The sequence below is a fragment of the Sitophilus oryzae genome, unplaced genomic scaffold (assembly GCF_002938485.1).
Source record: "Sitophilus oryzae breed Bouriz unplaced genomic scaffold, Soryzae_2.0 scaffold_817_pilon_pilon, whole genome shotgun sequence".
Taxonomy (NCBI): domain Eukaryota; kingdom Metazoa; phylum Arthropoda; class Insecta; order Coleoptera; family Curculionidae; genus Sitophilus; species Sitophilus oryzae.
This window is the reverse complement of record NW_022147436.1, coordinates 189,199-203,172: the sequence shown is the minus strand read 5'-3', so window position 1 is coordinate 203,172 and position 13,974 is coordinate 189,199. Positions and strand designations below refer to the sequence as shown.

The following is a 13,974-nucleotide window of genomic DNA, read 5'->3' as shown; positions in this document are numbered from 1 at the left end:
ATATATTTTTCTACTATTTCCAGGTTTGTGTTATTTATTAGTGTGTGCTATATTTTTGGAAAGGTAACTTTAAATTCTTTTCAGTTAATTAAAAATATAGAGGGTGTCCCAAATAAAAAATCAATTTTTCTGTTGATAACTCTTAAATTATTAATTTTAAAAAAAATATACTTAAACCATTAAATTCTACGCAAAAAGGTGCTTTGGAAATGTTTTCATAGAAATACAAAATTTTCCATAGCGAAAAAGTTACAGCGATTTGTTAAAAATGCACATTTTTGAAAAACACTCCGTAACTCCGAAACGGTAACAGATATTGATGTGCGGTTTTCACCATCATGTTTTTAAAGAAAATTGAGCTCCAGACACCGATATTAGTTTTCGTCTATCTCCTATAGAAAAGGGTGTTTCCATTTAAAAGCGTCGAATTTGACCCACCCTGTACATTACTTTAGTTTTTGCAAAATTTATTTTGAGACCTACTTTATTGCTGGCTGCATTTAGTTCGTTAATTTGTGCTTCAGAAATATTGGCACTTAGGACTATGTCATCAGCGAATTTTAGATGATTACAGTTGGGGGTTGGAAGCTTTGGTGTTACACAGCAAAATAAAACACTAAATCACCACAATACACCAAAACACTTTTACTTTTACACTGGCCGCGCGTTTCGCTAACTATGTTAGCATCATCAGCAGATGATTAAAAACTCTTAAACTTACGATAATGATTCAGTTCCGTTGACCGTGAAGCCATCGAAGATTACAGTTGGGGGTTGGAACTTTTGATGTTACACAGCAAAATAAACCACTAAATCACCACAATACACCAAAACACTTTTACTTTTACACTGGCCGCGCGTTTCGCTAACTATGTTAGCATCATCAGCAGATGATTAAAAACTCTTAAACTTACGATAATGATTCAGTTCCGTTGACCGTGAAGCCATCGAAGATTACAGTTGGGGGTTGGAACTTTTGATGTTACACAGCAAAATAAAACACTAAATCACCACAATACACCAAAACACTTTTACTTTTACACTGGCCGCGCGTTTCGCTAACTATGTTAGCATCATCAGCAGATGATTAAAAACTCTTAAACTTACGATAATGATTCAGTTCCGTTGACCGTGAAGCATCGAAGATTACAGTTGGGGGTTGGAACTTTTGATGTTACACAGCAAAATAAAACACTAAATCACCACAATACACCAAAACACTTTTACTTTTACACTGGCCGCGCGTTTCGCTAACTATGTTAGCATCATCAGCAGATGATTAAAAACTCTTAAACTTACGATAATGATTCAGTTCCGTTGACCGTGAAGCCATCGAAGATTACAGTTGGGGGTTGGAACTTTTGATGTTACACAGCAAAATAAACCACTAAATCACCACAATACACCAAAACACTTTTACTTTTACACTGGCCGCGCGTTTCGCTAACTATGTTAGCATCATCAGCAGATGATTAAAAACTCTTAAACTTACGATAATGATTCAGTTCCGTTGACCGTGAAGCCATCGAAGATTACAGTTGGGGTTGGAACTTTTGATGTTACACAGCAAAATAAACCACTAAATCACCACAATACACCAAAACATTTACTTTTACACTGGCCGCGCGTTTCGCTAACTATGTTAGCATCATCAGCAGATGATTAAAAACTCTTAAACTTACGATAATGATTCAGTTCCGTTGACCGTGAAGCCATCGAAGATTACAGTTGGGGGTTGGAACTTTTGATGTTACACAGCAAAATAAAACACTAAATCACCACAATACACCAAAACACTTTTACTTTTACACTGGCCGCGCGTTTCGCTAACTATGTTAGCATCATCAGCAGATGATTAAAAACTCTTAAACTTACGATAATGATTCAGTTCCGTTGACCGTGAAGCCATCGAAGATTACAGTTGGGGATTGGAACTTTTGATGTTACACAGCAAAATAAAACACTAAATCACCACAATACACCAAAACACTTTTACTTTTACACTGGCCGCGCGTTTCGCTAACTATGTTAGCATCATCAGCAGATGATTAAAAACTCTTAAACTTACGATAATGATTCAGTTCCGTTGACCGTGAAGCCATCGAAGATTACAGTTGGGGTTGGAACTTTTGATGTTACACAGCAAAATAAAACACTAAATCACCACAATACACCAAAACACTTTTACTTTTACACTGGCCGCGCGTTTCGCTAACTATGTTAGCATCATCAGCAGATGATTAAAAACTCTTAAACTTACGATAATGATTCAGTTCCGTTGACCGTGAAGCCATCGAAGATTACAGTTGGGGTTGGAACTTTTGATGTTACACAGCAAAATAAAACACTAAATCACCACAATACACCAAAACACTTTTACTTTTACACTGGCCGCGCGTTTCGCTAACTATGTTAGCATCATCAGCAGATGATTAAAAACTCTTAAACTTACGATAATGATTCAGTTCCGTTGACCGTGAAGCCATCGAAGATTACAGTTGGGGGTTGGAACTTTTGATGTTACACAGCAAAATAAACCACTAAATCACCACAATACACCAAAACACTTTTACTTTTACACTGGCCGCGCGTTTCGCTAACTATGTTAGCATCATCAGCAGATGATTAAAACTCTTAAACTTACGATAATGATTCAGTTCCGTTGACCGTGAAGCCATCGAAGATTACAGTTGGGGTTGGAACTTTTGATGTTACACAGCAAAATAAAACACTAAATCACCACAATACACCAAAACACTTTTACTTTTACACTGGCCGCGCGTTTCGCTAACTATGTTAGCATCATCAGCAGATGATTAAAAACTCTTAAACTTACGATAATGATTCAGTTCCGTTGACCGTGAAGCCATCGAAGATTACAGTTGGGGTTGGAACTTTTGATGTTACACAGCAAAATAAACCACTAAATCACCACAATACACCAAAACACTTTTTACTTTTACACTGGCCGCGCGTTTCGCTAACTATGTTAGCATCATCAGCAGATGATTAAAAACTCTTAAACTTACGATAATGATTCAGTTCCGTTGACCGTGAAGCCATCGAAGATTACAGTTGGGGTTGGAACTTTTGATGTTACACAGCAAAATAAACCACTAAATCACCACAATACACCAAAACACTTTTACTTTTACACTGGCCGCGCGTTTCGCTAACTATGTTAGCATCATCAGCAGATGATTAAAAACTCTTAAACTTACGATAATGATTCAGTTCCGTTGACCGTGAAGCCATCGAAGATTACAGTTGGGGGTTGGAACTTTTGATGTTACACAGCAAAATAAAACACTAAATCACCACAATACACCAAAACACTTTTACTTTTACACTGGCCGCGCGTTTCGCTAACTATGTTAGCATCATCAGCAGATGATTAAAAACTCTTAAACTTACGATAATGATTCAGTTCCGTTGACCGTGAAGCCATCGAAGATTACAGTTGGGGGTTGGAACTTTTGATGTTACACAGCAAAATAAACCACTAAATCACCACAATACACCAAAACACTTTTACTTTTACACTGGCCGCGCGTTTCGCTAACTATGTTAGCATCATCAGCAGATGATTAAAACTCTTAAACTTACGATAATGATTCAGTTCCGTTGACCGTGAAGCCATCGAAGATTACAGTTGGGGTTGGAACTTTTGATGTTACACAGCAAAATAAAACACTAAATCACCACAATACACCAAAACACTTTTACTTTTACACTGGCCGCGCGTTTCGCTAACTATGTTAGCATCATCAGCAGATGATTAAAAACTCTTAAACTTACGATAATGATTCAGTTCCGTTGACCGTGAAGCCATCGAAGATTACAGTTGGGGTTGGAACTTTTGATGTTACACAGCAAAATAAAACACTAAATCACCACAATACACCAAAACACTTTTACTTTTACACTGGCCGCGCGTTTCGCTAACTATGTTAGCATCATCAGCAGATGATTAAAAACTCTTAAACTTACGATAATGATTCAGTTCCGTTGACCGTGAAGCCATCGAAGATTACAGTTGGGGGTTGGAACTTTTGATGTTACACAGCAAAATAAACCACTAAATCACCACAATACACCAAAACACTTTAACTTTTACACTGGACGCGCGTTTCGCTAGCCATGTTAGCATTATCAGCATTAATCATTGGTGATTTAGTGTTTTATTTTGAATCTTAGATGGTTAAGATATTCTCTATTTATTATCAATCCTTTGTTGGTCCAGTGTAGTTGACAGAAGATTCTTCTAGTGTTGCTGTAAACAGCTTTGGGGATGCATTAATAGAAATGGACAGTTTGAGAGAAAACTAGAAAGTTGAAAAGAAAATTCGTCTTCTTCTGTTACTTATTTGCGATCTAGTCGATCTGTTAGTGTTTAAGGTCGCCTATGTAGGAGTTCTTGGGAGATAGACTGCCAACTGTCTGGAGGTCTTCCCGACTGTCTCTTACCCATGGATTTTCCTTCAAGAGCTATGCGTGATAGCCTGTTTTCTTCCATGCGTTTTACGTGTGCGAACCATTGTCTTTTTCTTTGTCTGCCCCATCTCACTACGTCCTGTATTCCATTTACATTGTTGATTTCACATTTCAGCGTTTGTTTCCTCTCGCCATATGTCATTATTGGTCTGATGCAGGTTAGGTATATAGGGCTTATAAATTTTAATTTTGCTGTCTGTTCGCATGGAAGGGGTTTGTCCACACTAATAAAATTATTGGTAAAATATCTTTTTAAAAACAAGCTTTTATTTAAATGTTCTAAAATGAAGAATATAAATGTAATAATGCAAATTTGAGTTTAATTGATTGGATTAGAAATTTTTCGTTTAGAGCGTATCGGTTCTTTTATTATATTTTTTCATTGTTAGAGTCTAACTTTATGTTTTTTATTTCTATGTTTTTCTATTTATATTTTACAATTATTCTAATTTTTCCTTTATCAGAAATTTGTATTAATACTTATTTTTCTTTTACCACCATTTAGGACACCAAAGTTAAAAATCATGGAAATTATTCATTTATTCATAACTTTATACGATATGTGATATGATATGATGACCCGTCTGGTAGTTCAGACTTCTGCTCTTGAATTAGAAATATACAAACAAGTTCAATGAAGAGTAACAACAAACATTTAACGAAATTGATAACCTTGAACGATTTCTCGTATCTTTAAAAGCGAAAAGAATCAGTTCAAAGAGAACAACAATGTTGTATAGCCTTAATGATTTTGTACAGTTATTTCAAGGTGTTTGTATGCATTAATATGCAAGTATTGTTGAAATATTACAGTATTATTTAAAAGAAATGATCTAATGATATACGTAAAATGAGATGCATTGAAATGCATGGGAAAATAATAAAATGGTCAATAATGTGAGAATTAAACTATTAATCTTAGTAATAATTGTCAAAATATTATACTGGGTGCGTCCCTAAAGTGGCTTACCCCTGTAACTTTTTTATTTTTTCAGTTAAAAAAACGGGATTTGGAATGTTGGTATACGACATAAATTAGGATTGATTGTATTCAATTGTTTTTGGTCACTTCCTGTTTCACCGGAAATGACTGCAACTTTGGATTTTTAAATGTCACCCTCGGTATTTTTTTTACCTTTTTCAATAGAAAATAACACTCTGAATACATGACATATTATATGTCAACTTTTGACATTTCGCATATGATTTCTTTGAAGTTATAATTTGCGGTTCGTAACGTAAATTTGACTCGAAATACCAAGTGTGTGGTATCAAATTATTCGTAAAAATGCTTGTTCAAAATATGCTAATGAGTAGGGAATGCAATCCCGCAAATGCTGGATGCTTCTGTGATTCCGCGGGATCAAATTTGCGGGATTTACCGTGCGGGATCTGCGGGATCGACACCAGGGGATTCCCCTTACGGCTTGGCCATTAAAAATACGTGAAACAAACAGGTTAGTTATTAGATTTCTTTCTGGCGTGCGTAAGTGAAGTAAAGCGTTTAAGTAGTACTTGTGGACAATTTCGTCAAATAAACTGCCGGACATAATTATCGGGACAAGCAAAATTTTAGGGTAAATTTAAAGTTGAATATCTCTTGAACTAAAAAAGATTTTGAGATGCGGTTTTGACCAGGTTTTAGATGCATCTATTGTGATTAAGGTACTATGTGATTTTCGAAAATATATTTAGCGAATTCTCGTATACAGGGTGTTTTATAAGAGTGTGAAAATTTGGTCAAGAATCTTTTTTACCGCAAATTTACAGTTTTTAAAAAATCGAAATTTTTACTAAGTACGACTAATCTGTATTGAAATTAGAAGAAAACAATTTGATCGGTTTTTTATTTTTTTGTTTTAAGGAAAATACGACGTTTTTTCGAAAAATATGCATTTTTAGTCATACGATGGTCCTAAATGGTACAAAAAGCTTTGTACGTTCTGCATATGCCAAAAAATTATTGATATAGAGTGTATCTAAAAGCAGATAACTAACACAAATTAAAAAAAAAACCTTCAACATCAGAATAATATTTTTATTTATAAAATAAGTAGATAAATTATAATAAAGTTTAAGTTTATTTAATATTAAATATATTTTTTGAACACCCTGTATACATCGGTCCAAATTTCTGTTCAGCTAGTTTAAGATACACGCTATATCAGTATATTGTGGGCCTATGCAAAATGTACAATGCCTTTTGTACCATTTAGGACCAAATGTATGACTATAAATGCATATTTTTCGAAAAAACTCATATTTTCCTTAAAACAAAAAATTAAAAAAAAACACCAAATTGTTTTTTCTAATTTCAATAGAGATTAGTCGTACATAGTTAAAATTTCGATTTTTCAAAAATTGTAAATTTTCGGTAGAAAAAATTCTTGACCAAATTTGTACACTATTATAAAACACTGTATACGAGAATTCGCTAAATATATTTTCGAAAACTACATAGCATCTTAATCACAATAAATGCGTCTAAAACCTGGTCCAAACCGCATCCCAAAATCGGAGAGAGAAAAGAAGAGCATTTATTGTTTACAATCACGCATTTTTGCGGATCCGCGGGATTGATTGCTTTAATCCCGCGGGTTTGCGGGATTGAGATTTTGGTGCGGGATTGCATTCCCTACTAATCAGCCACCCTCGTTCCATTTGAAAAAATTGAGATATGATTAAAAATACGATTTCTGCATTTTCTAACTGGTCAGGACAAGACACTAAAACATTAGACGATCAAATCTATTTTTCCAAGGCTCCTTGATTAAGAATTAGTGTTTTTAACATAGCCATGGCACTCTAGATTGAATTTTAAAATACGATTTTATGAAGCGAGAATGTCAAAAGTTGACATATGATATGTCATTTTATTCAGAATGTCATTTTCTATCGAATAAAGCAAAAAAAAAATACCGAGGGTGACATTTACAAATCAAAAGTTGTAGTCATTTCCGGTGAAACAGGAAGTGACCAAAAACAATTGAATACGCCAATCAATCCTAATTTATGTCATATTCTAACAAACCAAATCTGGCTTTTTTATTTGAAACAATAAAAAAGTTATAGGGGTGAGCCACTTTCGAGACGTACTCGGTATACTCTTTCTACTGTCATATTATTTTGGAATTGCTTCGTTCATTTACAGTTTGCTTTGGTTTCAGAATCTTTATCGCAGAATCCGCAGCAAAGAGTTCCTTTTGGTTTTACATGGTTTAGCTTCTTTAGGTAGCACTTGACATCCATATGACAGCCTTTTTTATAATCTTCACTCTTTCTTTTAACGAGTCTTTAATCTTTTTCTCCTTTCTAACAATCTCACACATTATTATCGTCCTTCGTTTCATGTTAATAAAGGAAAAAGTTATGACGACGTGAGTGTTATTTTAATGTAACAATTGCCGTATTTGAAACACTCCATATATGGAACGGATGATTTCATTCGCGGAATAATTCATACGATTCGCGAAAAAAAAGACAACTAGAGAGGTTTTTGTCAGTCTTTATTCCGTTGTTCCTGGACATGGTTTGTTGTTTTAGCTCGAATCACTCTCGCGTAAGTAACGAATATTGTTTCGTTTACCTACTTTACCTTAACATGATTAATACTCTAACTTACATTACGTTACGTAATACACACCATATGATTAATATACAGGGTGAGTTCACTCGACAGAAATCACTCGTTAACACAGAGTCGTCTGCAACAGTGCGTCGGGTATCTACGGGGTGAGTTTTCTATGATGTTCTCTATGGGTATCTCGGAAACTAATGGAGATCAATTTAGTCAGTTAAATGGGGAAAGAATTGCAGTTTTGTGGGGTCATAAATATGCGCCTTTCAGATTTTTGAAAAAGTTCATGTTCTAGATATTTCGAAAAAAAAAACAAATTTTGGGAATTTTAAAAATGGTCTTTTAAAAATGGCCATTTTAAAATGTTTTAAAAAGGGTGGAAGTTTGTGTCATATGTCAAAAATGACAGGCTTTAGAGAGAAACGGAGAACACATCTCATTAAGGATGTGATTATCTACAACTTTTATCTGAAAACTTTTTGTCTAAAATAGATTATAATGGGACTTTTTAGAGACCATTTTTAAAATAGCCGAAATTTGTTTTTTCGAAATATCTAGTAAGCCATGAACTTTTTCAAAAATCTGAAAGGCGCATATTTATGACCTCACAAAACTGCATTTCGTTCTCTATTTAACCGAATCTCTATCTCCAGTAGTTTCCGAGATACCCATAGAGAACATCGTAGAAAACTCACCCTGTATACCTATCTCCGTGGACATACAAAATATAGAGGGAGCAATATTCCGTGGACATAGAACATACGTATTTTTTGGATCAAAATAAGTTAATTGCACACAATTTATGTGCCTACATAACTTGATGTGACGAGAAACATCTTATGTAAATCAGCTTCAGAGAAACATTCTCAAAAATTATGTGCGGCGCGGCAAAAAATATATTAAATACTAGAACGGCCATTTTACAAAATAAAATTCAATGTTGTAGTAAATCAATATCAACTAAAATTAAACCAGTAACCCGCAAAATAATCAACATAGAAATCTAATTTTAATTCAAATCTTGTTCTTATAATAAAACTCTAAATGTAGAATCATTGGTATATTAAGTTTTCCACTTCTCTATGGAAAAAAAACTATAATTTCTATGTAGGTACCTATGTAATTTTGTATCATAATATATTTTGTAATGTACTAAGAATTAGAAAATTTAATAGTATAGTTTTATTTATAATTCATGTGGCAAATGTATTAAATATATTTCTTTTTCAGAAGATTTTACTAGAAAGATAATTTATATTTTCTAATTATTATTCTGAAAAATAAGCAAGTCAATTTATCCTTGAGATAAAGTTAGGTCATAAGTCGCGTGTTAAAATTTTATTAATTTAATATTTTGGTAACTGGTAAGTGAGGTTAAAAATCAATTAAAGAGACACTTTTAATTGAATCAAATAGAGATAAATAAATTGTGCAGTCATCTGCAAATGTTAGGAATATATTAGTATCGTTTCATTAATTATTATTTAAAAAGTTAAGCAAATAACACAAATTTAAATTAAACACCATAATCCTTAATCTTATAATTATGCTTAAATGTCTTCAGATATTCTACGTCATTATATGAATTCATTTCTTCAAAACTCATTCTCAAAAAAAAAGGATATCATTGGTTACATTTTTAGTGATCGTTACACTAGTCAGGACAATTGACGTATTGAGTAAAACAGACATATAAACTATTGTATCTTTTTTACTTTATTTGATACAAAATGACACTCTGGATAGAATGACATGTCATATGTCAACTTTTGACATTTACGCTTAGAAAATAATATTTTAAATATCAATCTAGAGTATAATGGGTGTATGTGTTCATAACGACAATTTGACTCTAAATACCAAGTATGTTGTACCAAATTATTCTTAAAAAATGCTTTTTTGAAATATGGTAATGAGCCATCCTCGTTCCATTTGAAAAAACTGACTTATGATTAAAAATACGATTTTGGTATCTTTTACATGGCCAGGAAGTCACGAAAAACATTAGACGGTCAAATTTATTTTTCAAGTCTCCTTGATTAAATATTAGTGGTTTTTAGTCATGACACTCTAGATTGAAATTTAAAATACTATTTTAAGCGAAAATGTCAAAAATTGACATATTGTACGTTATTCTATTGAGACTATTGTCATTTTCTACCAATAAAGTAAAAAAATACAGAGGGTACCATTCAATAATCAAAAATTTACTAAATAATCCTTTCATTTCAATTTCAATTGAAGTGATCAAAACGAGGATCAAAACTAATAATTGAATATATCAATCAATCCTCGTTTATGTTATATACTAACATACCAAAGAGTATACGGAGTTTTATATACCGGGTGTGTCTCAAAAGTCGCTCACGCCTATAACTTTTTTATTTTTTTTTTTTTTCAGTTCTAGCCACTGACAAGTTAAGCTCCTTAGAAACAGACCTTAATGCAAAACAGGCAGAGTTCAATTTTTTCGACAAAGCTTCGATATGTATGTCCCATTTCAGAGAATTGTCCACAACAAGCCCTAAGAATTTTACAGATTTTACGACGTCAATGGTGGTGTTGTTAAGTACAAAAGGCCGCAACGAGTTTTTATACGGCAAAGCCTTAGTTTTAGAAATGTTGAGACTCAGAAGGTTCGAATCGCACCAAGATTTAATGGTGATTAAGTCATTTGATATAATCCTATGAAGTGCCGCGATGTCCTTGTTGCTCCAAGTGAAGCTAGTGTCGTCCGCAAAAAGACATATTTTTCAATCGTATCATCAAATCGTATTTTAAATCATATTTCAATTTTTTCAAATGAAACGAGGTGGCTCATTAGCATATTTGGAAAAAGCATTTTTTACGAGTAATTTGATACCACACACCATTTTACAATTTCAAACCAAACCATATGCGAAAATGTCAAAAGTTGACATATGTTATTATCTATCGAATAAAGTAAAAAATACCGAGGATACTATTTAAAAATCAAAAGTTGTATTCATTTTTGGTGATACAGGAAGTGATCGAAAATAATTGAATACGACAATCAATTGTAATTTATGTCATATACTAACATACCAAATCTCGTTTTTTTAAACTGAAAAAATAAAAAAGTTATAGGGGGTGAGCCACTTTTGAGACGCACCCGGTATATTCACAAAATAAAAGTTAAAATAAAAGCACGGTATATTTCTTGCTTATATACTTTTTTACTCTGATTTTTTGATAGAATTACGACCGTGTATTCATAATTCACGTTTATAGTATGTTATTGCTCACATCCTCGTACATCGTTTAGATCATTTTTTGGCAAGGGTACCAAAAGCGTGTGCGCGCGAGATAGAACAGCTTCTTTGCCCACGCATACCTACTAATAATTTTCGACATCCTGTGACTCGCCTGTTTACATTTTTCACCTAACGAAAACATGAATGGTCGCATTTAATTTAATAATTTCTCGCACCAACTGATGTTACTATAAATTCGCTTTACGTAATCTAACCGATTGTTTCGGTTCTTTTGTACGGTAAGATCCTACGTTTCCTGGATGATGTAAGTTGAGATTTCGTAGACATTTCGGATATACAGTCTGCATCTTTGTTGCGGATTTATGCAGCGCGGCCTAAAGAAAAAGGCTTAATGTGGAAAAACTATGATTGTTACTAGCGATGGGAACTATCGAATGAATTAGACTATCGAATGGTTAATGAATGAATGATTTCAACTATCGAATGGTTTTATTCGAATAAAATCATTCATTCATTTGTATACTAAAGCATATGTGACAACCTCGCCGTGCGACTAAATGGTTATCGTTGAGCCACGACTATCAAATGCTTTTGATAAATGAAATTTAGTATTCGTTTGATTTTTGTATGCGTCAGTGCATTATTAGTTCTTCCAAATTTTTATAACTTTGCCGTATAAATACTGTGCTATTTTTGCGTTTATTAAAATAGTTAAAATACTAAAATAGTAGTTATTTTTTAATTTTATTTATTGACGATTGTGTGCATGTGCAGGTGGTCAAAAGTTTTCCGAAAATTTGTGTGGTTTTCCGTAGTCCGATCTTTCAATTATTTAATTTTATATGGTATATGGCTATTTTTTAATGGGAAATTTTGAGAGGTAGCAATTTTTAAGAGAGATGAGATGAACTTACAATTAATTTTAAAAATACATATTTGTATTTTAGATGTTTTAATAATATTAATTAGTTGAACTTAATAATCATATTTAAGTAATGTAGTTAAGTAAATGGTTATCGAACTCAAACTATGGGGTGAGAAAATTAAAATGAAAGTTTTACACGTCCCAATTTAAAAAAAAAGTTAACGATGTTTGTATTTTGTTTATGCTATTTCTCTTACATGTAGTTTTTTGCGAAGAAATATTTCATTTATTTTTTAAAGTAAATGCCAGTAAAAGTAAATATAATTTTTAAATAGTAATATAAAGCACCTAATATAAATAATTTTGATTTCTAATTTTTATTTATATTTTCCTTCCATTACACTGCATGCTTAGAAAATTAATAAATGTTTATATTTCATGATTTTAAAATTTGTTGTTAATATAACAAATTAGTTCTGTAATTATTATTATTTAATAAACCAACGTTGCCACACACAAAAAATTTAGACTATATTATTTTTAAATAGGATCTAATATAAATAATTTTTTTTTTGTTTCGTTTCTTTGACCTGTATACTATATATTTTTTTGTTTTCACTCTTGGCTTTAGGTCGTTGTCGATGTCTACTGAGAGTAGACATCGGGTATTGAACCTATAAATGTGTTTTATACAGAGCGATCTGCAAGGAAATACGTACGTGCTCGTAGTAAAGTGTAATGTCCAAAAACAATTAAAAACAATAGTTAATATGTGTTATTGTGTTGTCCAGTTTAACAAATTTTAACTCTGTAAGAATCTACTTTCAAGAGGCTTGAAAAAGACATATACTGTCGAAACGTCGTCACAAAATAAAAAAATAATGAACAAAATCTAGAAACATCTTTGCAACCCCAACGACCTAAAGCCAAGAGTGAAAACAAAAAAATATAAATAATTTTGACATCTAATTTGTTGTTTATATTTTGCTACTACTTAAAAAAAATATTTATATTAAATGATTTTAAATTTTGTTGTTAATGTAAAGTTAATGTAATGTTAAGGTATAACAAATTATTACTGTTATTATTATTTATTAAACCAGTCTTTGCTTAAAAACATTAAAAATAATTTTCCTACATCCAAAATAACAAGTATTATTGCAGTGTAACAACAGAATATTAATAAAAAAAATGCAGAATATATAGACATACTAACCCTAACTAACTAAAGCCAAACAATAATATTCTTTGCTAATATCAACTAATACCAAAATATTGCAACAGCGCCCTTCATAATGTATTTTCTGTGTAAATACTAGCACCTCAATAAAAAAAATAAGGTGTCCTTATCTATATCTGACTCCGCAAAAAATCAAAGATGCCGGCTTCTTTCATAGCATTGCCACCGACCGCTGTCGGGTTTCTCGGAAAGAAACCTACGTCGCCGGGCGACAACTAAAATTCAGTTAATATTTTATTATAATCGATCCTGACGAATAAATGAATGAATTTTATAAATGAATGGTTTTTGCTGCCGAATTACTAGAATACAATATTTCAAGGCAGATGACGGATCTATTCGATAATTTTTATTCGAATAGTTTTCAACGAATATTTTCTAACTATCGAATTATTCGAATGATTTGCAACTATCGAATGTTTCGATAGTATTCATTCGATAGTTCCCACTACTAATTGTTACCGTAGTTGAAGCAGCTGTCGTGTTTTTACTAATCTAAAAAGTTTTATTCGCTTGAGTAATAAATTATAATAAACACGTTCCTTGCCAAAGACTTTTAATG

General features: G+C 32.4%; 2 protein-coding genes across 8 annotated transcripts in view; both read left to right on the top strand.

Moving 5' to 3' along the window:
• LOC115889648 (nucleolar protein dao-5-like) overlaps positions 1-13,974 on the top strand; it is a 260,773-nt gene that overhangs the window by 95,602 nt on the left and 151,197 nt on the right. The window lies entirely within an intron of this gene.
• LOC115889647 overlaps positions 1-13,974 on the top strand; it is a 127,532-nt gene that overhangs the window by 95,364 nt on the left and 18,194 nt on the right. Inside the window, exon 1 of one of the 7 annotated variants that reach the window (XM_030909696.1) lies at positions 8,000-8,053. The exons of 4 other annotated variants lie outside the window; for them this stretch is intronic. In XM_030909696.1, the coding sequence (XP_030765556.1) occupies positions 8,021-8,053 (33 nt within the window). In that variant the 5' untranslated portion in view covers positions 8,000-8,020. Of the gene's footprint in view, positions 1-7,999; positions 8,054-10,657; positions 10,733-13,974 lie in introns of those variants that run through there. 2 more of the 7 variants (XM_030909700.1, XM_030909698.1) reach the window with 2 other exon arrangements.